Source organism: Prenolepis imparis, unplaced genomic scaffold (assembly GCF_030444845.1).
Source record: "Prenolepis imparis isolate NDT839.2.m4 unplaced genomic scaffold, iyPreImpa1.0 SCAF_3, whole genome shotgun sequence".
NCBI classification, from domain to species: Eukaryota; Metazoa; Arthropoda; class Insecta; order Hymenoptera; family Formicidae; genus Prenolepis; species Prenolepis imparis.
In genome coordinates this window covers 20,973,560-20,999,804 of record NW_028141161.1, presented here as the reverse complement: position 1 = coordinate 20,999,804, position 26,245 = coordinate 20,973,560, and the positions used below count along the sequence as shown (strand labels likewise).

At 32.6% G+C, this 26,245-nt stretch overlaps 3 protein-coding genes across 6 annotated transcripts; 1 reads left to right on the top strand and 2 right to left on the bottom strand.

Moving 5' to 3' along the window:
• Positions 1-85: 85 nt before the first annotated feature.
• LOC145934154 (beta-keto L-gulonate decarboxylase-like) lies at positions 86-5,752 on the top strand. The gene is made up of 8 exons (XM_083034486.1): positions 86-486; positions 3,041-3,174; positions 3,254-3,352; positions 3,408-3,583; positions 3,826-4,063; positions 4,170-4,232; positions 5,117-5,298; positions 5,387-5,752. Exons 2-8 carry the CDS (start codon positions 3,084-3,086, stop codon positions 5,534-5,536), a joined length of 999 nt encoding a protein of 332 aa, XP_082890612.1. The 5' UTR covers positions 86-486; positions 3,041-3,083; the 3' UTR covers positions 5,537-5,752.
• A 3,865-nt stretch (positions 5,753-9,617) lies between these two features.
• Positions 9,618-12,185, bottom strand: LOC145934150 (solute carrier family 35 member G1). Its single transcript, XM_083034481.1, has 3 exons — positions 11,575-12,185; positions 10,531-10,746; positions 9,618-10,415 (listed from the first exon to the last, which is right to left on the bottom strand). The coding sequence occupies exons 1-3, from the start codon at positions 12,019-12,021 to the stop codon at positions 9,933-9,935; spliced, it is 1,146 nt and encodes a 381-aa protein (XP_082890607.1). The 5' UTR covers positions 12,022-12,185; the 3' UTR covers positions 9,618-9,932.
• An 876-nt stretch (positions 12,186-13,061) lies between these two features.
• On the bottom strand, positions 13,062-24,278 carry LOC145933436 (uncharacterized). 4 transcript variants are annotated; one of them, XM_083033120.1, is made up of 8 exons: positions 24,149-24,278; positions 23,330-23,473; positions 22,821-23,181; positions 21,665-22,621; positions 20,793-20,918; positions 20,266-20,502; positions 19,735-20,062; positions 13,062-19,492 (listed from the first exon to the last, which is right to left on the bottom strand). In XM_083033120.1, exons 3-8 carry the CDS (start codon positions 23,141-23,143, stop codon positions 18,062-18,064), a joined length of 3,402 nt encoding a protein of 1,133 aa, XP_082889246.1. In that variant the 5' UTR covers positions 23,144-23,181; positions 23,330-23,473; positions 24,149-24,278; the 3' UTR covers positions 13,062-18,061. The 4 variants fall into 4 exon arrangements, with proteins under 4 accessions (XP_082889246.1, XP_082889247.1, XP_082889244.1 ...); XM_083033121.1 differs by lacking the exon at positions 23,330-23,473 and having other exon boundaries at positions 21,665-22,072; positions 22,157-22,621; XM_083033118.1 differs by lacking the exon at positions 23,330-23,473.
• Between the last annotated feature and the right edge of the window lie 1,967 nt (positions 24,279-26,245).

The following is a 26,245-nucleotide window of genomic DNA, read 5'->3' as shown; positions in this document are numbered from 1 at the left end:
TTTATCTTAAATAAAGTTTTTGAAAATAAAAAAAATATATATTTACAGAAACCCTATACTAGAATAACTGATACTATTATTAATTAGTTGTATATATTGATAGTCGAAATATCAATAATTGTCCAAATATCTTTGCAACATTAAAAAGAATGACACAATTGAATTTGCACAATATTCTAATTCAAATTTAATTTATGATCTAACAACATAATATTCGTTACTAGCTTGTTATTGGTTTGTTATTGGTTTATAGGTTTGTGAATATCGGTTTAATCCTATATTTACATTCCCACTTTTCTGTTATGTTTCCGATAAGCTCGCGCTTTCTTCAGCGTACTTCGTACAGTTATTTAATACTCACGCGAGCTAAGAAGAAACATCCTCCTGGTTGTACACACATTACAAGATAATCAAAAGTATATAATATAATTTAAACAGGCTACACACACATAATTATACATCTATCATCTATTGCGCTATTTAATAGTAAGTATGAGGAATATTATTTTTGTCGGTATTATATGGGACATATTACATATATTTTAGCTTGTAAATAGATAATAAATCTCTTATACTTTTTATTGCATTACAACACATTGGTAAGACACGGTTTTTGCTCAATTTTCAATGTTTGCAATTATTGAAAATATATTAAATAATGCTCCATATTATTTTTTTAATACGATACAACTATCTAATAATTGCAGTAAGAAATTTTATAAATAACTACATTTATCTCAAAGAAATTATTAAAGAAAATTGTAAAAGAGATAATATATTTGTAAAACTTATATGAATTTTTCTTTTTAAAATGCATTTTGAAGTTTGAGAATACACACTATTTAATTATTGAATAATGTCATAAATTGTAATTTAAATAATTGATAAATAATTTTTTAATCTTACGATTTATTTTCGATGAAAAGCAATATACCTACACATATAGAATTCACAATCCAATTAGAATCTAACCAATGCATATAACAAAGAGAGATTTATAGCAAAGAGAGATTATATAGCTTTTTAAAGGTTCGTTGAAACTTAAAAAATATCATAATAATATTATAAATACAAATGAATATTACAAATTTAATTCAAACTGTGACTTCAGACGATATACTTCCATATTCGTTTATATTGCTAAAATCGTAGAAAACGCAGGTCAAGAAAAAATGTATAAATATATATAATTTAAAATTTATTTATGATCGGACAACATAAATAGTTATTACCGTTATTACCGATACAGTCTTATATTTGTTTACGTTTTTATTTCTGTTATGTCTTCGGTCAACTATTTCGCTAATATATAATTTCGTTTAATTATTTATTATTACTCACGCGACCTTAGAAGAAGCAAAACCCTTTGATTGTGTATTGACAAGGAACCTAATTAGAATTATAATTTAAGCAGGTTGCAAAATATACATCATTTATTGCGCGGTATACTTGTGCAGATAATAAGTATAAAGTACGTTATTTATACATATATTTCGGCACGTGACTCCTACCTCTTCATCGTATTATTATTTATTTGCAACACATTTCTTTGGTGTGAATTATTGAAAATGTAATAAAATAATATTCTATTTTTTTCTTTTATACAGTATAATTAATGTAATATAGGTTTAGTGAGCAATTTTGCAAATAACTACATTTATCTCAATAAAGATATTAATATTTGTTATATTAAAAAGTCATATGTTAAAGAAAAAAATTAAAATAGTGTATATATATTATTAATATTGAAAAAAAGAAAACATTTTTCTGTAAAACTTATATAAAAAATTTTTTTTTATTAATATATAATTTAAAGCTGAAGAACACACTATCTAATATTGAATATCTTTATAAACTATAATTTAAATTAAAATTATTTTTGTAATGTTGATTAGTATCGATATATTTTTAAAATTCTAAGATTAATTTAGTAAAATTATATAAAGAATTACATATTTTAATTTAAGAAATCAAGATTAAGATATATATGATTTATTACTGAAGCTCTTAAATTCAAATTTTATTACAAAAAAATATTCCACAATAATATATATTATATTGACTTACAATTATTTTTCGAGACGACCGCTTTTTTATTTGTTCACACTGTTTCTTTCCGTTATCTGCTTTAAGGACAATCTCGTCCTTGCCAGAATATTTCGTATTATTAACGTTCGCGCAATTAAAGAAGAATACCTATATTTTCTGTTGTGCTTATATCAGAGTTGAAATATAAGCTGTAGTCGGGTGTAAAACATCATTCGTTTCGTGGCAGTAATAAGTTTTGATTGCATTATATACATCGCGGTATGTGGTATATATAATATTATCCGTTTAAATATGTTTCATACTTTTTTTTCGTATTAATATGTTGGTGAGATATTTTTTTAAGCTACTAAAAATAAATACCGAGTAATTTCTATTGTTATCAAAAAACATATACATATATATATTAATCTTATATTCCTCAAATTAATCATTAGAACACCGTTATTAACGTTGTTAATATCTATATAGTATTTTGGGTAATAAATAAATAAATATATTCTTTTTAAAAAAGGAGGTAAATATATTAAAGAAAAAATAAATTAATGCAAAAAGAGAAGCGTATATGTTTTCCATATACACATCACAGAAACTTTCGGAGAAGTTTTTCATCAAACTGCAATTTATAGTTTACAAATACATGCTTTATTAGTGTAATAATTAGATATAATAAATTATTCTTAATTATAATAAAAAAGAATATGATAATATAATCGATGTCAACTATTTTTCTTAATATAATCAACATGTAAAGAAACTAAAATCAATTTGGAATTACTACTCTAATTCTGAAACAAGCGTAGATTTATTTCTAATAGCTCATTAAAATTAAGATAATATACACATTAAAATATTATTATTATTAGTTTTTCGCTACACGATAATTTCATGTGCAGTTTCTTCCGCTTTGTGATATAAATATTTTGTTTGTGATATAGTGTGTACCATATTATAAAATTATATTATATAATTATTTACCGGTTTTTCGATTTAGGTAAAATTGTTTACTAAACGTTATTTGTATAAGTTGTTGCATTATGCAGTCGAGTGACTCTAGCACCAATTCAAACAACTGGGTAACTAGAACGACGAACTTAATGTCACCTGATTCGCATATGCTTGTTAATGGTAAATCTGTAACAATTATATTCGTAACATTATTCTAAAATGTAATCATAAAACGTTTAACGTATATAAATTATAACAGTTTTAGAAGATGGATTGAGACGTAGCTTTTTTGATGTTAACGTTGAATGGGTCACTTGTCCTGACCTGTCTCAGGAACCATTCAATCTTGCCGCGCCAGGTAAGAGATTTGTTAAGCTTTTAATTTTTTGTTCTGAAAGCATCAATATTTTCAGGATTATGTGGCAAAACAGCATTTATAGAAATCGGTCATAAATCAGCCTGGACAGATCCAAAAGGGACAGATCCCATAAAGGAACCAATAAAATTTCCCATCAAAGAGATTATAAAATTTCTCAATCGTGATAGTAGAGATTCGTTCATTTTTGGAAGTGGTGATTATTCAGACCAAGTACATATATATCATCATCAATTTGCGCAAAATAAAATATGTATATATTGTTAAAGCTGTTCTTTTAATTTATTATTTTTAATTTATATATATATGTAATTCATTTAATTAACGTTTTAAAATTTATTTTTATTTTTTAATATGAATTTAATTCATTGATTATTTTATTTTCGCTCTTATTTTAAATTAATTAATATTTTGCTCCGTCTTGATCATTTATTTTACTTTTTAATAATGTACAGCGGCTAATTTTAAACACGTCTTTTTCGCCTAAAACCAAGGAAGAAATGTTAATCAAAAATAAAAGTCATATAGTATCTGCGAACTCAGTTCTGGACAGATGTAATTTGATAAAGATAATGGACGCTGACTTGCATTGTAGTAAACACGGAACTTTCTTTCTTTGCGAAGGTTTAACTGGACCTGTTTTAGAAGTGCGTGCTCAGAAATACCGTTCGAACGAATTGCATCCTTTCCTAGGTAACAAGCGCACGTCATTTTTGTCCAATGACATTATTTTCACGTCAAATGATGTTATTTTGACATTTAAATAAGGTATATTTGATACCTGGATTCTGTTTCACAGGATTTATAGATTCGATGCAGAATGCCCTTAACAAAATGTTTGATATAAAAGATCCACATATCGGTAAGAAACAACATACAGTCCAATGTATATTTTCTTTAAAAAAATATACTGTAATATTTACCTTCTTTAAAAGAATTTCGACTGTAGAGAAGAATTGAAAATGAAAAATATATATGTATTATTATTAGAAATATCTTTTTGCGCTTTCAAAATAATTCAAACAATACCTCCGGGATTACCTTTAAAAAGATTCATCAAAATTAAAATTAACGCAATTATGAACTATATAAAAAATATTTAGAAAACAGTGTAAGATAATATATAGTTGATATTGTTTACTGTGTTAAAATAATTTACTTAGACTTTTCCAAAATGTCACACTTCTTTAACGTACATTAATATTTATTATTATTACTTTTATTTAAATTTCAAAATTTTGATATGCTAGATTATAGTTTCGTCTAAAACAAGTTTATTTATAACTGACAATATTACTTTTTAAAAAGAATTTTTTAAGAAATTTTTAAAGAAAAGATTGAATATTTGGAAAGTAAATGTAATTCGATATAAACATATTAGAAGAACAATTGAAATGAAAAGTGTAATGCATAAAATCAATCAAGATAATGGAATAATATATATTATTGCTATACAAGTAAAAGCTATTCGCGTAATATCAAATATATTGAGTTAACTTCCAAATGTTATTTATCATTAGTTGTGCGAAAGAGTATTAGTAACAATATAATTAGTTTCTTATTTACATATATTTTACACAAAACTCATTATCAAAATCAGAGTATAACACTCTTTTCTATATTTCCCTCGTTAAAATAAATAAATATAAATAAGATAATTTAGCATTATAGTCTAAATAAAAAAAGGATAACTAAACATAAGCATTTTACTTTAAATAGACAAAATGTATGTATTTTTTTTAATAGTTTTGGGTGGTGTATATATAGTAAAAAATGTACAAAACTGGTCACATAAACTCCAATTATCTAAGGAATTATCTAATGAGTTTTCACCTCGTTATTGTGATGTAAACGTGCCTGAAGTAACAATTAGCATATTTAATAGTAACAAAACAGGAACTGTCCGGTATTCAGGAGTTCCACCAATGGTATCATCAATATTTAACTTCAGCAATCAAGCTTTAAAATTAATATATTGTACAGTTTATTCATACATGAACTTTATATTTTTTTTAGGAATTGACTTGTCAATCTAAATGCTCTTTATCTCACGATGGAGTTGAAAAATATAATGCCGATAAAGCTATAACGGATGACATAGAATTCTTAGGATACTTTTGCCCGGCAGAAATGGTGTATCAGTTAGGTGATCCGCGCATTTATTAATTTTCAAAATTGCAATCGGTTAATGCTGGAAACAGTATGTCATTTGCGTTTGATCTTAATTATAACAATATTGCTGATAAAATATTTTTTTATTTATATTGCTAATGTTTTCTTTAAATGTGTGCATTATATTTAATATATTATATTTATTTTTTTATATTTGTATTTTTAATTTTTTATTTCTCAGCTAATCTAATTTCTCTCTTTCCTACTTTGATAAATATATATTATATTTTGTTTGTATGAAGAATGTGTATTCTATTAATTGCTATGTATATAATAATCAAATCATTAATTAATATTATAATATTACAATAATAAAAAGATATCTATAAAAAGTTGTAATATTTTTAAAAAGTTATTGCAATAAATGTTTTTCGATAATGTTCTATCTTTTATTTTTAAGAGAAGAGATTATTGTAACCAAATCGTAATTGAAAAAATTTATTATTTAGATTTTGATACAATTTTTGTTTGTCTAAATGGTGATATACTTTTATTTATCGATTTATGTATATCACAAATGCTCGTAATCGCTCTCTAAATGATAAATCTATATAATAAATACTCGCATTTAATACACGATAATATAATAATATATATTATAATAGCTTTGAGAAATGGATTGAAGAAAATTTCGCAGACGAGTTAGAGTTAGAGTAGAATGAGTGAATTGCTTTGATTAAGAAATCATCCAATTTTGCCGCATCAAATAAGAGAAATAAGCATTTTTTAATTTTTGTTCTGAAAACGTCAATATCCATATAATTTCAGAATTATGTAGTCAGACGGCATTCTTGTGCACGTCGGTGATTTGTTATACATAGATTTGTCTACGAGAGAATAGAGAAAAAAAGCATACTACATAAACAATATTTTAAAACAACTCGGTCGCAATTACAATAATTCCTCTTTTTTCGGTAATATTATGATTCGACGACCACAACTGTTTAACGACTATAGATATTTAAGTGTAAATATATATGTATATCATTGTTAATTATTACAAAATACATATATGTTATTAAAACCGTTCCTTTATTTTAATTTATTGCTGTTTTTGCATTTTAATGTATAAGATTTAATTGATTAATTAATGGTTTTATTTTTGCTTTTGCTTTTAATAATTTATTATTTTATTGCTTTGTGTTTTGTTTCACTTACTATTATTGTAAAGCTTGTTATGAATATATTATTTCGAGTAAAATGGTCGACGTAGTAATAGATATCAGAAATTACACTATATTCGCGAATCTAGAAGCTAAAGAATGCAACTTAAAAATGATAATTAGTTTTGAGCTCATATATATTATACAAGAAACTTACAAGAAACTTTCTCAGCGAAGGTTTAATAGCAGATGTTCTAAAAGTGCACAGGATAAGAAACTCTTCGGCCTATTTATACTCATATTTATACAATCGATGCGGGATGCACTTCAAGAAAATTTTAAACAAGAACAACTTATCGGTAAGAGACAGCATAATACAATATACAATATTTATTTATTGTTAAAAGAGAACTATATGGAAATGTTCATTTTCTTTAATAAGATTAAAATCTACTATAGAATAGTTAAAAATAAAGAATATATATAGTTTTAGAAATATCAAATATTCTGTTGCATTTAATATGTTAATTATGTTATTAATTTATTTTATTTGTTACAAAGAATATCTAATAAATCCAATAAGATTTGTTTAATATTAAACAGAATTATCTTAATCGTATTATAGGGAAAGATATTTAAGACAATAGTTTTACATTGTTTAATGCACTTTTGTGTATTTATAATTAAATTTCTTTGAAAATAATATATTTTCATACAAATGTAACTCGTTATTGTTTATATATATATAAATTAACTTAAAATTTTAAACTATGCATAAATTGTGTTTTTTACGACAAATTTATATGTAATATTGTCTTTTTAATGTGTCTTTTGATAAAAAATATAATTCGACATAAACGCGCACGAATGAATCAAATTGAAATATATTATAAATATTATAATTATATTATAATGTATACACATGAAAAGAATGAAAATAATATAATATTATATATTATTTTTATAAGAATCTTTCGGTCAAAATACCTGCCGCTTCAATTATATATTACTATGCAGTTTAGTAAAATTAATCAAACATGTTTTACGTTTTATAGTGATAGATATTATTATTTTTATTGTGATAAATATTAATCAGAGAAATTCTCATAAAATTCTTTCTATACCATATTGTCCCACGATTACCATGATTTTCAGGGTAAATTCTAAGAGAAAATTCTGTCAGTGTATATTTAACAGCAGCGACACAGGAATTCTCCAAAATTCAGGATTTCCATCAATGGTAAATCAATGTTTAGCTTTATCAATTAAATTTAAAAATTGATATATCTTACAGTTTCATATATGAGTTTTATATTTTCCAGCAATTAACTTGCAAGTTATATCAATCTTTATCCCATCACAATAAAAACGGATTCCATTGTTTTAATTCAGTTTTATATTTTCCAGCAATTAACTTGTAAATTATATCAACCTTTATCACATCATAATAAAAACGGACTTCATCGATTTAATCAACATCCGCAGAATGGCGTAAAACATATAAGGTATTTTTGCCCAGCAGAAAAAGTGTATTATTTTGATGATCCTCATCTTCCAAATTTGCGATAAATCGATTAATGTTGCATATTGCGTGTTTGTTTACGCTTGGTTTCACTTATAATATAAAATAAAAAATATTTTTTTATTTACATTATTAATTATATTATAATGCAATTAATTGTATTATTAATAATATAATTATTTATATTATAATATAATTAATAATGTAAATAAAAAAATATTTTGTTATAGCTATATCATATTATAAGTAAAATCAAGCGCAAACAAATATGCAATATGCAACATTAATCGATTTATCGCAAATTTGGAAGATGAGGATCATCAAAATGATACACACTTTTTCTACTGGGCAAAAATATTCTACATATTCTATGCCATGTTGCGGATGTTGGTAAAAACGATGAAGTCCGTTTTTTTTATGATGTGGTTGATATAATTTGCAAGTTACTTGCTGGAAAATATAAAACTCATATATGAAACTGTATCAATTTTAAAACTTAATTGATAAACATTGATTTGCCATTGGTGGAAATCCTGAATTTTGAAGAACTCCCGTGTCGCTGCTGTTGAATATACTAATTACAGTATCACGTTGATTTATTCTACAATAATTTTGTATTTCCAATTCGGCCCGAGGCTCCCAAAAATATCGGGTAGGTACATATGTGACCAGTCGTGTACAACATTCGCTACATATACGCCACCCAAAACTGTTAATAAGACTTATTAATAAGTGTTTATTAACAGTTTTGGGTGGCATGTGTGTAGCGAATATTGTACTCTATACTGGTCACATGTACCTGCCCGATATTCTTGGGAGCCTCGGGCCGAATTAGAAATACAAAAATTATTGTAGAATAAATCAACTTGATACTGCAATTAGTATATTTAACTGCGGTGATACGGGAATTCTCCAAAATTCAGGATTTATGGTAAATCAATGTTTATCAATTAATCTTAAATTTGCGGCTATTTGTATTAGTAGAAAATAATTTACTAATTAGTAAAAAGTATTTGTATTACTAAAAAGTAATTTACTAATGCTTTTTTAAATGTGCACATTAAATTTTTTTAATTTTAATATATTATATTTATTTTCTTTTGAATTCGTATTCTTCATTTTCATTTTTAATTTTTTTACCTACCATCTCTAATAAATCTTTACATTTTATTTGTATAAAAAGTTGCATTCTTATATTGCTATATAATAATCAAACTGTTAATAATTAACGTTGAAAATACAAAAATAAAAATATATATAAAATGTTATAATAATGTTATAATATATTGTAAAATAAAAAAGTTACTAAATGTTTTTTGATAACTGTTTTTGATTTTTGATTTATCCTATAATTTAGATTAATTATAACTAAATTACAACAGAAATTTATTATTTGTTGATACAAGTTTTGTTCGTCAAAATAGCAAATATATATAATATGCTTTTACAATTTTACTATCTATATATGTTATTAATTCAGATTTTTAATTACTTTTTATTTATTTTAACTATTTCAATACAGAGAAAATAATTCCTTACTTGTATTGATAACTGGATTTATTAAAAATATTTTTAAATGCTTGTAAATATAAAGTTATCATATAAATTTCTACAATTTTTTATTGTTAGAGCTGGGGAAATGGAATCTTGCCGGAAGATCGCGATTCGCCTATTCGCCTATACAACTCGAGATCAGACTGTTCTTTGGAGATTTTAAATCTTCCTCGCGAGATCTCCGATCGATCTCGAACGATTGTTCCGTTAACTAGGGTATGAAGTCGCAGACGGCGTAAATCTCCTTCTCGAAGCCCATACAAATGACGGAGAAGATGATGAGGATCGCGCCAATCAGACTGTCTGATGTCGGCTTCTCGCCGAAGAGATATACCTGGATCAAATATGCCAGTATGATGTCCAACGATCTGGTGACCGACACCTTACTCGCGCCCTCGATCTTCAGCGCTTTCGTCACAAGGATCTGGCCGGTTAGACCGGTCAACGCCACCAGCATAATCTGGCCCCAGGTGAACCAGTCGTGCGGAAGCCGTAGCTTGTGAAACTCATCATTAGACACCGTGAAGTAGAAGAAGACGGCCGAGACGAACGACCAACACGACAGATTCAGCACCAGGATGGAGTAATGTATCTCCGAGCACTTCCTCATGACAACCATGTTGAGTGCCGTGAAGAGGGTCGCTAGGATGGCACACAGGTATCCCATAAGATTGTAGCTCTCGGCATGGTGCATCTGAAAGGGAAGAGAAGTCGAATCCTTCAATCAGAGACTTTTTCAGTGAGATTTTCAATCATTACCATCGGACTTGGAACAAATGGGACCGGATTTTCTCTTCGTTCTCGATTACCTGGAATAAGAAGGGCGGTCTGGCGACGAGGACGACGCCTGCAAAGAGCGTGCAGACCACCAGTATACGTAGAACGCCGCAGGGCTCCTTCAGGAAGAGGAAGGACAGCGCGATGACGATCACCGGCGAGCTGAAGATGATCGTCGTGGCATCTCCCAGGGGTAATTCTCGGAAGCTGTAGTACAATAATGACAGAGTCATACCGCCTACCAGGCCCTGGAAGGACAAAGTGAACAGGACCAAGTGGTATAAATCGAGCGAAATAGTTGAGAAGGTAAAGCAAAGCTCTTATATACGTTCTACGTTTTATGAATAATTTTTTTAATGAATCGTTATTAATGTGCTTTGGTGTAGTAACAGTTTATTACTGCTATTATTATTGCTAAATTATTATCTTTAATTTTTTCGCTATTGCTATTATTACAGTTTATTCGTGTTAATGTAAAAGTACTCCTCGATTTCATTTTTCGCGACTTGAACTTTATAGTGCGTGCAGTAGACGCAGATGTTACGAATGAATAATGTTTATCGTCGATGTCAATCAATTCCGGCTTAATGCAGTAATACGATACGCGTCATAAAATACCGGGCGCCTGCGGATAAGCGAGTAATTATTTTGTATATTTAATCTCTCAGTTGAGTGACAGAGAGAGAAGCGAGTGAACTATAGTTCCGTGTGTTAGAGCGATATACATAGATCCTTTCATAAAACTAGAGCGGTTGAGACATCATTACGCAAGTAGAGTTTGCAGATAAGATGAAGAATGAAATATCTCCACGAGTCACGAAGAAGTAGCATCGAATTGTCTAATAGTTTCAACGTCTAGTTTCCATTTGCTTCATTAATTATTATAATTTTTATTAAAATGAGTTTTTATTAATTTTTATTAATTTTTATTTAAAAAATCAAATAACTAATAAGCTAATAAGAGCCTTTTATATTCGAATTTGTATTTGTATATTGTATATTAAAGTTTTATCGATTTTATGATTTTAAAATAATTCTTATTCCTAATATTTTCTCTATTGTGCGCAGGGCCTTACCTGAAAATGTACGAGTATCCTCTGTCCGGAAGGGCCGAAGAGATCGCCGGACGAGTTGCAGGCTACGACGACCATCGCCAGGATCTGTAGCAGGGCGCGGATGGCCAGGAGGACCATAGGGTCCACGTTGTGCACCGCCTTGACCAGAGCAGCGCTAACGGTGAAGAAGGTGCCCGACAGGAACGCGAGGAAGATCCCATACCACCTGGTGCCCTCCCGATAGGTTTCACCATTGTTGGCGAACTGCTCGGTGTAGTGATAGGCAGGATGGATGCTGTTGTAGGACGCGGTGGACTCTATGCTGAATTTCATTGTGGCTCGATGACACACGTGACACGATGACCCGGGGACGATGGAAAAGAGTGAAAAACAGAGGAGGTGAACGTGTCGAATGATCGACACAGTGCGCGAGAACATATACAATGTATGTCGTACTTTGGACGACATCTGCAACGCTGTCCGTCTGCAATTAGCATAACTTAGACGGATTATTGGGGATTAATTGTGACGCTAGGAAGATTCGGACGAGCGGAAAACCACGTGAGAGGAGAGAGAAAAAGAGAGTCTTCGCTCCATATAATACGTCGATAAAAGTAATAAGATCCGCGATTTTTAGGAGCGAATGAAAGAGAGCCGGGGACAAACGTTCTCCAATATTATATTGATATTGATTTTATAAATATTTTGCGATGTATAAGTTTTCAGAATTTAAGCAAATGTTTACTATTATATATAGAGAGAGAGATTTGACAGAACATCTACACTGTTCGGCTGACAAACGTAGTATTTCGGAAAAAAGTATAATTTTTTTCAAGATACGTAATAAAAAATAGAGCAACAAATAATCGTAGTGCTCGTCAATTGATAAGAGATCAAAATTATCACGTGATATCTTAAATAAATAATGACGATGGAATTTTGTAAAGATTCACGTGATTTATCTTTAAATTGGCAAAAAGACTTTGATGTACAAATTATAAAAATTTAACAAATTATATAATAACAAATTATATAACAAATTCCTTAATTCAGTAATTTATCAATTAATTAATTAATTAATTAACTAATTAACATTTTTTTTTACAAAAATGTAGAATTATTTTTAACATTTTTATTAAAATTATTTATGCAATTATACATAAATATATTTAATAAAGGAACTATGTATTTAATTATATATATATTTTAATAAAAGATATATATATATATATATATACTTTAATAACAATACGAACTGCGCCTGTATTTCTTTTCAATAATCTAGAAAAGTATCTCGTAAAATTATTACGATGTAAAGAGAAAAGCGATATTCGCTGATATAATCACAGTTCGCGATTCTTTTTTAAACAATCGGAAAGACAAGGTAAAGGCAATCTTCTTACACTCTACGAGCATCAAAATACGTGGTCACATAAATTTTTACAGTAAAAGCACCAAACTTCTACGAGATGTAACGAAAATAAGTAACAAAAACACAATAATATATATATAATATTTATATCGATGATTTATTCAATGGGAAATCAAGAAAGGTATACAACTACAATTAACAGTAAACCGCTATACCATGTCCAAGGTAATATAATTATGTACACGTGTGTTTTTCTCTCTACTATCTTTGTCTCTCGTCCCTGATGAAATCGCGCGATCCTGTTAGTTTCACTGGAGAAGGGACGCTACATCTTTTTTAATTAAATTTTTTTTTTGACAGTGTGCTTAAAAATTTATACACATTTCGGAGTTCGATTTACAATTCGAGAGGTACACGTAATGTAGGACACATATACACATGTGTCCGCACACGCACATTTTTTTTCTCTCTAGCACACATCCACGCATTGTTTTGTTTTTCTCTCATTCTGTCTTTCGACAGATCGAATCATGTGAACTTTTTATCATGCAACACCTTGTTATATTCTACGACTAATCTTACTCTACGTTCTGCCTTAATTTTAATTAGAGAAAGAAGTCACATAATTACTTACACTATATACGAGTGACTTCTCACATTTGAAAAAAGTATGCGTGTGTGTGTGTATGTTTTTGTAGTTGCATATGTGTTATTTTACTTTGCTTCGCTCTCGCGCGTCGTCCTTATCGTTTTTTCTTTCATATTTTTCTACATTTTTCCCGTCACATCATCTCTTCCACCCCAAATACGCTTTTTCGTCTTGATGTAAGCGTGAAAAATGTAATCGTCATTTTATTTCGGAGAAACACACGATCGAGGGATACATCGATTAGCGATGTAACAGAGGAATGTATATCGCGATAAAAAGAATCCCTTTCGCGAAGAGAAGAAGGGCGAAATTTTCGAGCAATTTTACTCGCGTAATTTTCGCACTCTATTATACATATCTTCTGTGTGTACAAGTGTATGATGTGTAAATATATGTATATATTTACATGTACATATTCTTCTCTTTCTCCGATATTTGTTATTTTACATTGGTCATATATTTCTCGTCCCTAAAGCGTATAATTCTCGCGACTGTACAAGTAAGGGACACGTGTGTATGTATATATATATGTGTGTGTATGTGTGAATATATTCTGATACAATAATCATCTCGCCTTTTTCTCTCGATCCTCGCACAAAGTAGCTGCTTCGCACAGCTCTGTATATATATATATATATAAATCTATATATAATATTGCTAAAAGAGGAAATTGTGTTAGCTTTGTCGTGTAGCTTGGGACATATGCGATAGAAAATACTACGATATAATATTAAACGAACAGAGAGATCGTGGAGATTGGACGAGATCGCGATGGATAAACAAAACTTTATTTATTACCGATTACGAATCTCTCTTCGATTAATCATCTACCTCGAAAGATCCGAATAAATTCTGATTTGAAAAAAAAATTAAATGTAAGCAACAAATTGATTAAGTATAATTCTCTATAATTAATTCCCTGATTGTTTTGATATATTGATATAAATTTAATATATACTTTTTTTAATTCCATGTAAAGTTTCCGGATGAACGCGATCTCCATCTCATCCCATCTTTGCACGATATCCAAGAGCTCTTCTGGATTCACTCATACATTCACAGTTCGTATCGAATTTTTGCCGGCTCTCGAAGATGTCTAGCTAAAAATTCCTTCTTCACGGTTTCACAGAACTATTCTTTTCGACTTTCTTTCCCCTTCCTGTCCCCGGACAAATTGAAACAAAGTTTTTTCTTTTTAGGTAGGCACTGCACGCCGCCGATCCTTCTTGTCTCTCTCATCACCAGTATCAAACAATTAAATGTACATCTTACTATGCTCTCTTCGAGAAATATGGAAATTTTTTTCGTCGTATCCAAAAATACGTTTTGGCTACAAAAATAGGGCACACACACGCTCGTTTCTTTGTTTCTCCCTCTCTTCTTTATCTTTTTTTGATTGATTGCCTTAATCAACGCCGAGCAAGAATACAAAATGTCCGTACGACTACAAATGTTCGTCTAGAATACACACATGTCAACGTTCAGGTAAGCATACATTCGAGTTCTTTCTCTCTTTTTTTTAACTTTGATAAATTCTACTACAACGTAATTAATATGCAATGCATGTATATTTCTCTTCCTCTCTTTCTATTTCTCTATCAGCGCTAAAGTTATCGGTGTGATACCAAAATTTTTGTTTCCGATAACTAAACATAGTTATCATAGTCGCAAGGACACGTAGTATGTTAATAAAAATTCCATTATCGAAAAAATGTTATCTGAATAATCTAAAAACATTCAAAGTCATGGCAAGAGCGTGCATAAAGTGTTGAATTCGATATATTCTTCGTTCAAAAGAATTGAGTACATTTTTGAAAAAATAATTCATGATAATTCATATATCATTCTTGTCCCAGAAGTTGATTATAATTTTAGAATCACAATTTAAAAAAAAACGATCCGTTTTTAATTTTAAGTGACAGCAATACATGTAATGTGGAGGAAAACGAAAAAGCTTTTACAACTGATCGAGATATGCATTTAAGCAGTCTATTTAAAGAATCTCTTCTAACATTTAATTGCAATTATATGTAATTATTGTATGCTACCTGCGTTTAAACAAAGTTTGAAGGTGAAAAATCAAGATAAAATATTTAGAAAAAGATGATCCCATAAATTATATATATTGGCTTTTTGCGTCTTAAATTGTTTGACATTCACGCAAATGGAAATATATATATGTATGTATATATACATATTGCATTAAAAGCGAATATTTTTACGCGATAAACTATAAAGAGATTTTATTAATTAAATAAATAAATACATGGAAAACTCTCGTGGATCTGATAATGAGCAGCATGAGTCTCCAAAAATTAAAAAGCGAAGAAATCATGCAAACTTCTTATAACACGGACTAGTATATTATTCATACGATGTGTATTATATTTCTGTTCCCTCCGTTCGTAGAAACTTAAACGAGATCTCTCTTGCTCTTGTGTGATGATCGATAATAAAAAAAAAAGGTATCTGAATCAAGTAGACTCATATGAACTCGCAGCCACACACAATAGAATAACAAATTTATAGTCATTTATTACATTTTTTTTAAGTAACAGCTATATCAGTGCGGCATTTTATACAATTTTGAATATATGTATATATATATATATATATATAATATGTATATATGATATTATCGGTTTTCCTATAATATATATCAAAAGAACATAAGAGAGTGATTAAATTTTATGTACAAGAAAACACGAAGTCGTTAATTTTGTAAAATTCGACAGTGTCTAAAGATCTAAAGAAAATTCAGTTATGTTAAATTTGTGAATATTTCGCGACGATTGCTTTAATGTTCGAGACAGTGCTTAGAATTGATTCTCTTTTTCTGTTCCTATTCTAACAATACTATCGTAATAGTATCATCCGCATCTCATTCAAAGAATCGATCATGGTCACTGATCACGATTTAAACAATCGTATATATAATAAACTAAAATTATGTGCTAAAAGTAAAAACTAACATTCATACAAATATCCTATGTGCAGTGCTATTAATTCTTGAGAGCAATCCGCGTTTTTGATGATTTTTACAAAGTTACTGTGTTAATCATCTAACATTTCCTGTGTTCGTACAATCTTAAGTTTTGCGACACATTTTTCGCGTCATTATCATAATTATTGCCACTCTTGTCGGTGACAAATAAATATCTTAATTAATTAATTTTCTTCCTGAGAAATGGAAGAAACGTCGTAATAAAATAACAAACTTATAGTTACAATAAAGGTTCCACGATCCTAAAAATTTAAATTCACAAACATTAAAATAAAGGTGGCTCACGATGGTAATTCAACACTTTACTCCTTGCCTCTATTCGCTCATTACGAAAAGATTAATTCATTCTAATCAGCGTATTCAAATACACAGCGATGTTCAGCATTCTTCTTTTAGTATTATAGTATCGTATTGTAACATACAAAGAATTGCATGGTTTTCGTATCTGCGTACAATGTGTAATAAATGTTTTCATTTAAAAGAAACGCAATATTTCTCATATGTCATATATGATTTTTTACACGAAAAGTTACGACACAAGCTGAATCGAGAAGTAAAATATGGAATGCGTAGACACGCGAAAACCATACAATTCTTTGTACGTTAGGTGTTGAATTTACTATCGCATCTTTATTTTAGTGTTTGTGAATTTCAATCACAATTTAGAATATTTCGACGCGTGGAACCTTTATTGCAACTTAAGTTTGTTATTTTATTAATTATGATGTTTGCTTCTATTTTTCTGGAGGAGAAGAGATGAAAGTTAATTGAAAAAATATTTTTGTACCAACAAGTGACAATAATTATGATAATGACGCGAGAGATGTCGCGAAACTAGAGATTCAGTAGAGTTTTAGTATTGTAAGAAGAATTGCATAGTTTTCGCGTGACTACGTATTTCATATCATACTTCTCGATTCAGCGCGTGTCATATAGCGTTTTCCATATAGAAAATAATAAACAATCTCGTCGTATTATGTTTCGATATTAGACAATTTTTGGACCAGGAGATGCAATACTTCTCATATATCATATAGACATGATATATTCATCCTGTCATTAGTAGTTTGGTACAATCAGTAATCTACTCAAACATCAAAGTTGAAACTTGAATGTGTCCGCGGAGAATATATAATACAAGAAAAACGTATCACAAATAATGATAATCAAATTAAACAATGACCGATAAATCCTCTAATGCGCAAAACACGAAAATTCGAGCGCATTCGATGAGTACAAATGATTGAATCACGACGCTTGGCAGAACAAAGAGCGAGAAGGATGGGACGATTGGGAGGGGGAAAATAATGATAGTGGATGATATAGGGTAGTGACAGAGGGGGAGAATCAACGATCGTCGCCTCCTGCGAAACAACAAACCTCATCGAGCGTGATAAAGAAATATTCGATTTGATTAAACTAGTATGCTTAAAGAATTAGAACAAACCTCCGCGCCGCTGTCCGGCTCGGATAAATTATTAAATCAAATGTGTATCGGCACGTGAATCAATAACTCTGCACGGCTGGAGAACACGGCGGCGCACATCTCGCACGTGTACTCCACCGCGTCCGGTATTATTGTCTCCGGAACCTCGTCTATCGGCGCGATAACACTATGCACAGCGAGCATCCTCTGCGGCGTTGATTCCACCTTCACACTGAGTTTAACGTTGTTGTCCATGTTGTCCATCTCCTCGGTCGCGTCATGCGGCAATATACTCTCCTCCTGGTCCTCTTCCTGAGCGGTGACAACGCTCGCTTCAAAGGCGACTTCCAGATTGTTGCCGTCCATGTGCTCCATCAGTCGCGCTGGATCAGTAACGCTGTTCTCCACGTTATTATTATTATTGTTATTGTTATTATTGTTCTGTAGTTGTAAGTGCTGCTGCTGCTCTTCCTCTTCCGGCTCGACTGTCTCATTCAATTCCTGCTTCACTATCGTCTTCTGTCTCTTAGATCTCTTCAAGGGGGCCGACCTCTTCTTGGTCGTTGACTCTTGACTCTTGCGGAGGCCGAGAATATTGCCATTGTTGTTCCTGCGACTGTCGCCGGTAGCCTTTGGTACGCCTGGCTCTTGCTTAATGTTCACCAATAGTTGCTGCTGCACCGACGCATCCTCCTTCGCTGACTTTGCCAGGAACGTTGCTGGAGTGACCTGCAGTTTACCCTCGATGTGATAACTGACGTTTTTGGTGCGCGGCCGATTCCTCTCGCCGCCAGGGAAGATGCCAGACTTATGCTCGTTCGGCATCACCTTCGGCGTCCGCGTCACCATCGTCTTCGTCTTCTGGCCCTTCTTCGCGCCATCGCTACCCACTTCCACCGGCACCCGCGTCTTTTGCGTGTGTATCATCTTTGGCCGGCCAGATTGATTCGACGATTGCGTCTCTTTCTTCTCCTCCTTGCGCAATTTCTTCTTCGAAAGTTTCGATTTGGATGCGTTCAATTTGGAGTTGCTCACGATCGAGTTTATATTCTGCAGCGAACTCTCGAAGCTCTTCAGGACATTCTGGTAGCCTTCCTCGACATTCGACCGATGTTGCTTGTTCTTCTTGCCAAGTTTTCGCTTCGTGTTATCTTCCGAATCGGAACCGCCGCCGGCGACAACGTTGCCACCACCACCACCATCACCAGTCCCGCTTTCCATCATGTCGTATGAAAACTCGTTCTTACGTACCACTGTGTTCGTCTCGTGTGGCTTCATCTTGCGTCTTCTCTTGTACTTGCGTGGTCCTGTCTGCGGCTGGCGACTCAACGCAGTATTGTCGTCGCAATGCTGCACTATATGCGCCACTATTTCTTCAGACGTTCCGTATGACAAGCCGCATACCTTGCATAAAAATGGCGTCATACTGCCCACGCATTTTGGATCTGGACCGGAATGATGGGCGCGCACGTGCTCCCGGAGAACCACCTGTGATGAACAGAGTATGAAATTTAGTTTCGATCATTCATGTCTACTTGAAATATCTTTTAAGAACAAAAACACTTGTTCCCGCATTAAACATAAAATTATTAAAGAATGCGACTTAACATTATTCCAATGTGTTCTATTTCGAAAATTCTAATATCGTTCAAAATAACATGACGTTATCGCTAGATTACAATTTATTCAAGATTTATAATTTTTCGCGCAATTTCTAACAATCAACTTACTCTCTGATTGAAAGCCCGAGAACAGATCGCGCATTCATACGGTTTTTCGCCGGTGTGAATGCGCTCGTGCTTTCTCAAGGTACCACCATCAGCAAAAGCTTTCCAACAAAATCGGCAGCCGTAGGGCCTTTCACCCGTATGGATACGTATGTGGATCTGCTGCGAGCTGCGACTTCCGAAGGTCTTGCCGCACTCGCGGCATGGAAACGAGCGGCCGCCCAGCTCCTTGTTATGCGAGTGACGGTGGCTAACAAGAGCCCTTCCATCGGGGAATTCTTCTCCGCATTCATCGCAAGCTACCATTTTGTTACGATGAGATACCATATGTCTGCATAACACAATTATTTGTCCAATTATTTACATGCAAAAAAATTGCGAAAGAATCTTGTTTAAGATATAGATGAAGAATTAAAGAATTACAGATAAAATATATTACATATACATTTTCGGTTGTACTATTATGCAATATAATACGACGTACATGTCCAGAGAAAGCAGGAAAGATATTGTCACATTTATTATAGTTATTACCTTCGCAATCTTGCTTTGCTGTGAAAGCGTTTCGCACACTTTGTACAACTGAAGGTCTTGTCGACGTTGTGCACCCACGAGTGCTTCAATAAGCTGCGTTTGTCCTTGCAGGTTTTTCCGCATAGCGTACACGTGTTCGGTGGCGCGTCCTCGGCGTGATTCTGCTGCACGTGTTCTGCAACTTCAGCTTCATCGCGACATCTCGCCCCGCACAACAGACAACGGCGACTAGGAGATCTTGTTATAAATAAATAAATAAAAATTATCAGACAAATGTATACATATATATATATATACATATATATACACGTACATATATATATATATATATCGTTATAAACCTAAGTTGTTCCGAATACGATCAACATATAATTTATTTATCATCAATATTTACTCTTTTTTCTTTCTTTCTAACTTGATAAATGAATTTTGTGGACAGAATATTACTGTAACTAAATAAAATTGAATACTATTTTTGCGATTATATCAATTACTGGATAATGAAAGCTAGGAGAATGCAACTATACCTTGAAGCATGAAGTTCTGCATGTGCCAATAATGCTAATGCCTCCTCGAACCATTCTCCACAAACATTGCATACGTGATGCTGACTGGAACCCTCCATTGTGTCCACTTCTTGCTTGATGTGAGATCTATATACATAATATCATACTTTACACAAACAGATTTCTTATATTCATACTTGTAATACATGCTTTTAAATGATTAAAAATATAAATGTGTGTGTAAATTTATACATATGTATAAATATAAATATATATTTATGTATACACAAAATATTTTTTTTAAATATAACTATATTTTTAAAATATATAGTTAAAATATATTTATATTTTAACTATATAATTACTATAATAATAATTTATAATAAATACAATTTTTATCAATCATATTTTTTTAATTATTCATACAAATTTTCATATACACACACATATTAAGTTCTTTTGGAACTGATAATTTTTTTTACATATTTACATTTTTTACATAAATTTCAGTGTAGATACGTATGTGTGTGTATATGAAAATTTGTATCAATAATTAAAAACGTATGATTGATCAAAATTGTATTTATTATAAATTATTATAGCAATTATATTATATATATAGTTAAAATATATCTAGCATCATCGCTTAAGCTTTAAACACATAATTCCATTAAAATGTAATTTTTCTTAAACTTATGAGTCTTCAATAATTGATAACTCACAAAATTTATTTTTATCAAAAAATAATTATATATAATATATATAATATATATAATTTATAATATATATATTATAATTAGTATATAATATTAATAATTATATAATATATATCGTAATTTTAGCTCATATACAAGCAATTGTATTTACAAAACGATGATTATTAGATCTCTTACTTTTGATGACGTTTGAGCAGATCCAGACGATTGAACGGTACCCCGCAGGTATTGCAATAAAACTCGCCGAACCTCTCGCTGTCACCCGTATAACTGGCATCATTGTCGTATTCTTCCGCGTCGGATACCTGTTGAAGAATCGTACCGCCATGTTTGACGCGCACATGCTCCCGCAGAGTGGTGACGTCCCAGAACATCTCGCCGCACGAGGTGCATTCGAACGGACTGTCGCCACCGTGGACACGCGCATGCGAGGCCAGTGCCTTTTCCCTCGCGAAGCCGACGCCGCAGAACTGACAGACGTAAGGCTTTGTCGGGTCGGTGACGGGCCACTGCGGTGACTGTTGCTCGTCGATGACAGACATCTCGGCGTCCATCTGCCACCTCGAGCTGGACGCGAAATTGCCGCTGCGGGCAGAATCACCATCGGTCAGGTCGTCTTCGAGTAGCGATAACGTGTCCTCGTAGTTATCGTATGGATTATACACATACTTGCCCATCTCTAGCTTGATGTCTTCGACGTTGTTACGCCTAGGCAGACCAGCGGCTACATTGGTCTTCCGTTTACGAGGCGCGCTCGATTGCACCTTCTTGCGCCTGCCCTTGGTGCCGGCCGTCGTTGCGTCCTCCTCCTCGGCCGCTAGAGAATCGTCGTCGTTCAACTCGTCCTCTAGACCGTCCCGCGTCGGCGGGTACGCGTGGATCTTCAGATGACTGTTCAAGTCGCACTTGCGCACATAACGTGCTCCGCACAAGTTGCAACCGTACGGTCGGTCCGTCTGATGCGCCACCATGTGGTTCATCAGATTCGCCTTCTTGCGAAACCTACGACTGCAGAAGTCGCACGGATACGGTCGGGCGTTCTGATACGAGTCTTGATCGATCGGCAACGGTATCTCCATGTCGTCATATTCCAGTAGATTGTCGTGTCCCACCTTCGCCTCTGGAATCTCGACCCTTCAAATGGAATAATTTATTATGTTGCGGCAAGCTTTGAAAAAATTAAGGAAGAATCAACTATGGAATCTTGATAGATAAATCTTAAACATAGAGATGTCCTAAATGACCAAATACCAAATTGTTAAAATAATACATACAAGACTTTACTAAAAAGCAATCAATTAAGTATGAATGTACATATTTATATTAAACTTACCCATCATCTGGAACAGGTCTGTCCCAACTGTCAGCTATTACCTCCTCCGTCACCTGTATATTTAGATAGTCGTGGCCCTGATCTTGCGGCACTATATAAATAGATTCCATATCGTTGGCTTGAGGTACCATCAGTATCTCCGACTCTGTCGTAGGCACTACATCGGGAACAGACTCGACTGTTTCCTCAACCGTCACTTCCTCGCAAGCGCCTATCACCTCCTCCTCGGAAGCGACCAGTTGTGCTCCAAGACCACATATCACCTCCTCGTGAAGCTCTACGTCTCCCACCCATTGCAAATTTAGATCACCAGCGACGTCCATTTTTGTTTGGTTCTCCAACTACTTGATAACTGAAATCACTGCAACATTATAGATTAAATGAGTACTTGTGTGTTACGCCAGCATGCGTCAAGATCTTATGACTGTCCTAATCGTATGGATTGAACTGTATCTGATCTTGCAAATCTTATTATACGAACAAAAAGACCTTTACAGACTTTCACAAACCTGTTACACGGATTTTGTATCCCGCAAGTTTTTACACAATGGACAGTGATTTATTCATTATTCGACGTTTGCGGCACAATTATAAATTCTTTCTCGCAAGAACGTCGATTTCTCGAGACGCAGCGCGCGCAGCAGGAAGATCCCCTGCGGATTCAAGATTACATCATACAGAGGAAGGCGAGACGTTGGTCGAGGAATCGCGGACGCTGACGATGACGCGTTCCCGTTTCTCCAACGCGACCGTTCGATTCTCGAAGAACATACGGCGGAATAAATATCGGAATAATCCCTACCCCCTCCCTCGTCCCGCAATCACAACGCGACAAACGATAATCGGAATGAACTTGGCTCGAAACTCGACCGGATCGGGCCAGATCGACGTCGAGCCGATCGTGTTGACGTCTCGCACCTCTTAAAGGTTATAATTATATAGGTTATAGCGTTGATGGCGAGAGGTTATAATGAGAGGGAAGAGAGTCGAAGACGTGGCGTCGTTCGGATCCAGCCTCCGGACACGACGGTGTCGCGACGCCGTGGACGAGAAGAGGGGATCCCGACGAGGCTTCTTTCCTCGAGGACGACGGACAAAGACGACGTGCCGAGCGAGCGAGCCGCCGTCTCTCTCTCTTTCTCTCTTTCTCTCTCTCTCTCTCTCTCTCTCTCTCTCTTTCTCTCTTTCTCTCTCTTCTCCTCCGCGCCGTCCCTTTCTCTTCTGTCGCGGGGGAAACGCGCGCGCGACCGAAGACGCGGCGTCGCCGCGCGGACGAGGGAGACGGACGCGAGGAGGCGCGTTTCCCCGGTCCCGGGGACTTTACTTACTCTTCAAGTGCCAGAAATCCCAGTTACGACCCAACCAGTAAACCTAACCAAAGAACACTCTCGGCTCCGCGATCGTAAGCAAGGAGACACACAGCGTCGACCTTCGGTTGTTTTCAATCTGGTGGGGAATGCGTTTTGGAAATAACGTGACAAAATGGCGGCCCGAGCGATGAATGCGCGCGCGCGCGCATGCGCCTCCCCCTCCCCCTGTCGCCGCGGAATTGACCGATGAGTTAGATGAGAGAGTCGGCGAAAAAAAAGGGAAAAGAAGCCTTGTCCGCGATTCACAACGAGCGACAATTTCGGATTGGCCAGTAGGAAGAGTCGTTTTCTAGAGATTTTGGCGGGAGAACCAAATTCTTTGACTTCGAAATATTGAGGATCCATCGGGGGCTCCATTTTTGCGCATTTTTAATGATACGCGTCATCCTAAAGTCGCGTTCTGAATTAAAATTATAGAAAATGTTTTGATTCGACTATAAAAAAAAAACATTATTCATTCTTATTTATTATTTCTTTCTCTCTCTACGCATATTATTTATTATTCACAGAATAAATCAACAAATATAATTTTTTATTTTATTTGTGAATGAAGAATAATTACATATATTACAATATACGTTTATAAAAACTGAAAAAAGAGAATACATGCATGAAACAATAAACTTAATAAATTATATATCATATATATTTAAATAATTTTTATTATATATAATATTAATTTAAAATAAGTAAATACAACATATCCCACCCAGAACAAAAACCTCTAATGGATGTCCAGTGGACGTCCACCATGGAGATTCAAAATCTCCATTAGATATCCACGTAACATTTTATGGATCTCTACTAGACATCCATAGTTCCGCATTTGCTATGTCCATTCGACATACGTTAGAATTAGATGTATTCATAGATATGTCATATGGACGTCATATAGAGTAATCATGGATATTTCATCAAGCTTTGATGACGAATAATGAATATTAATTAAAAGTTATTTAAATTCATTATGGATGCTTTTTTCAACAAAAATTAAAAACTAAACTTTTTATTTATAAATTTATGAAATTATATTCTATCTACCAAAAGATATTAGACTTTAATATTATAATTCCCTGTATTGAAATTGTATCAGAAAAATTAAACTTAATAAGAAATATTTATGACATATATCTTCAATCTTGATAGCCGCTTTCTGCAAGCTATATATAATTCTCATGACTAAAATTTAAATACGAGATAGATAGCGCATCGCGCGGCGCATAGCGATAAATAAAAGAACTAACGACTACTTAATGCTATTGTATAAATTTTGGCATAAAAAAAACTCTTTAGCTTAGTAATAACATTTCCTTAATTATATTTTAGAATTTAATAAACGTTTTAATAAAAATTTAAATTGTATATAAATTAAAAATAGAATATCTATCATACATCCACCATAAATGTCTAATGGACATCTATGATGGATTTATTGTATTACTGTGGAGATAATATAGATTTCTATTAGAGATCTATCGACATCCACCATGGATATAGATGTCATATGGAGCTATGGAGATTATATATGGACGTTCAATGGATGTCATGTTCTGTGTGGGATATATATGACATTAGGTCGATATTAAAATAAAAAATTAAGAAAAACTATTAATAAAATATATATTCTATGTAAATACATTTTTTTTCTTTTCATCAAAACGCTAAACACGCGAACTTCTACAAAAAAAAACAGAAAAAAGTACTATGATAGATATATTAATTATGATAAAAGTATATTAAAGAATGTCATCATCTTGAATATAAACGAATGATAAATAATACATATATTACATATAAGGAAAAATAAACAATACGTCACGTATGATATCATGTTATCACTGCGTTATCAATGTGCAATTAATATGCGTCGCCTATGACGACGTATATATGTAGATAATATAGATATATATATATAAATTTTTTGTAATATAAGGAAAAATACATTATGTATGCTGTATTATTAATTATATATTACAAATTTTTCCTTATATTACAAAAAATTTACATTATGTATGCTGTATTATTAATTATATATTACAAATTTTTCCTTATATT